This window comes from Nematolebias whitei, chromosome 6 (assembly GCF_014905685.2).
Source record: "Nematolebias whitei isolate Nwh7 chromosome 6, NemWhi1, whole genome shotgun sequence".
In the NCBI taxonomy this organism is placed as follows: domain Eukaryota; kingdom Metazoa; phylum Chordata; class Actinopteri; order Cyprinodontiformes; family Rivulidae; genus Nematolebias; species Nematolebias whitei.
In genome coordinates, this window is record NC_056503.1 from 50,583,328 (window position 1) to 50,585,724 (window position 2,397).

The following is a 2,397-nucleotide window of genomic DNA, read 5'->3' on the forward strand; positions in this document are numbered from 1 at the left end:
TCTGTTCCGGTTTCAGGACAAGTCTGTTCTTGTCTTGGGACAGGTCTGTTTTTTTCTCGGGACAGGTCCGTTCCTGTCTTGGGACAGGTCCGTTCCTGTCTCGGGACTGGTCCGTTCCTGTCTCGGGACTGGTCCGTTCTTGTCTCGGGACAGGTCTGTTCCTGTCTCGGGACAGGTCTGTTCTTTTCTTGGGACAGGTCTGTTCCTGTCTCGGGACTGGTCTGTTCGAGTCTCGGGACTGGTCCGTTCCGGTCTCGGGACTGGTCCGTTCCTGTCTCAGGACTGGTCCGTTCCGGTCTCGGGACTGGTCCGTTCCGGTCTCGGGACTGGTCCGTTCCGGTCTCGGGACTGGTCTGTTCCTGTCCACGTGAGCAGCTGGTTTTGGTTGTCAGCATCAAACTGTTTGATCCACTCTGAGAAGGTGCTATTTAAGAGACTGAGCTGAAAACAGCACCTCAGACTGAGGAAGTCCTCAGGATGAGAGACGAAACGTTTCTATAAATGTCCAGAGGACCAGACTTAATAACTTTGTAGTTAAAACAATTGAAGGTGGTCAGCCCAGCCAGCTAAACCTGAAGAACACAAAACAATAGTTCAGTCGGTTTTTAGAGACCGTGCTAGATTTGATTCTGTTTAGAGCGTGGGTTGTCAAGGTTTTGACAAAAACAACTATAACTCATAAAATCATTTCTCAACACAAGATCATCTTAAACTGGCATGAAAGAGCAGATGTGCATTTACTTTTAGCATTCCTTTTAGTGAAACGTGTTCTCTTATTTGTTCTAGTGCAAAACTTCAGGCAACTCCATTTCTAATTCTGAACGAGCCAAATGAGTTCATGGTTCCCGTCATAATTTCTTAGAAGGTGGAAGTCAAGTCATCTTTATTTATGGAGCACGTTTCAAACAGAACCTGTTGTCAAAGTGCTAAACAACAACAGAAAGTGTTGTAAACACAGTGAGCCGCTAGCTTAAAGCCGTTCTAACGTGACAAGTGTGTCCAGAGAACGTCCTCTGTGAGGTTTTTTTATTTAGTTGAAAAAGTAAAAGTGTTTTAGGTATTTTGTGGACGGGTCAGACAGCCAGGGGAAAGCCAAAGGGCTGATCCAGCTGCCCTGCAGAGGGGGACTACAAGTCAAATAACACTACAAACATGGCAAAGCACCTGAAACACCAACACTTTCAGATTTATGAATAATAATAAAATCGTCAGTAAAACCCACATTTCTCCAACTATGAAATGATAAGGGGCGGCACAGTGGTGCAGTTGGTGGGTGCGAGCAGGTCGCCCCCGTTAAAACCCAGCCAGGACCTCTCTGGGTGGAGACTGCATGTTCTCTCCGTGCTGCGTGGGTTTCCTCCAGGTGCTCCGGTTTCCTCCCACAGACCAAAAACATGCATGTTGGGCTGCCTTAGCCGTCCGGTCTGCGTTTTACTAACTGCAGTTTTTGTGTTTTCAGGTAAGGCTAAGTTCATCGGTGAACTCCTGGTCCCTGTTGCTCCATTCGACCAGAAGTCTGGGCGTGAGGCCTGGACTGTAGCCTTTGCACCCAATGGTTCCTACTTTGCCTGGTCTCAGGGGCACCGCATCGTCAGACTCGTTCCGTGGACTAAATGTCTGACGAGCTTGTAAGTTTCATCTGAAATGAGTTTGTTACAGCCGATGATGTCATGCAGAGCGTTGTTCCCAGCATTTAACATTTTAAATGTTTTGTTGATCACTAAGTTTCAACTCTTACAAAGAAATATTTATGTACAAGGTCTGTTTTTTTTTTTGTTTTTTTTATGCAAACGCGTACAGATGTTCGGTCAGAATTCTTGGTCATACTGTAAATATATATATAATATATAAAATGTAAAAAAGCTCTGCAGTGTTCTGATTAGTTGAGTGTGAGTATATCCTTTCTGATTAAGACAGTTTTTAGTGGCCCAGGTGAAGCAGAACATTAGCTCCTGCAGCTTCCTGCAGCATGTCTCCAGCTAAACTCGTTCTCTTCTCAAGGTCTGACATACGCCCGTCTGATAACAAATTGTGCTGGGCGATTAATCGTCTCAGAAATTATTGCGATAAATTATAATATTGTTTGAAATTTGACAATAATTAAAGTCAAATTTAAGAAGAAATATTGGTTAATTTTCGTTTGGTATCTTTTTTGACCACTGGATGGCAGTATAAGACTGAACTGAAGGATGGATAGTGAGGGAGCGAGCAGCGTGTCTCTGTAAGAAAAATGGGAGGGAGGCCCCTTGACGTGACATGGGCTGTCTCTCCTTACTTTTTTTAGTTCTCAAAATGTCGGACGCTCGATGTGATTTGAGCTCTTTAGTATTTTTCACACAAAGCTTTTAAAAAAAAATCAGTAAATAAGTTCTCAGCTTCTTGTTGCAGAGAAAAACA

At 44.2% G+C, this 2,397-nt stretch overlaps 1 protein-coding gene across 1 annotated transcript in view; it reads left to right on the forward strand.

Moving 5' to 3' along the window:
- wsb1 (WD repeat and SOCS box containing 1) overlaps positions 1 to 2,397 on the forward strand; it is a gene marked incomplete at its 3' end in the record, with an annotated part of 12,450 nt that overhangs the window by 2,069 nt on the left and 7,984 nt on the right. Inside the window, 1 exon segment of the mRNA XM_037678409.1 lies at positions 1,460 to 1,628. Within this exon segment, the coding sequence (XP_037534337.1) occupies positions 1,460 to 1,628 (169 nt within the window).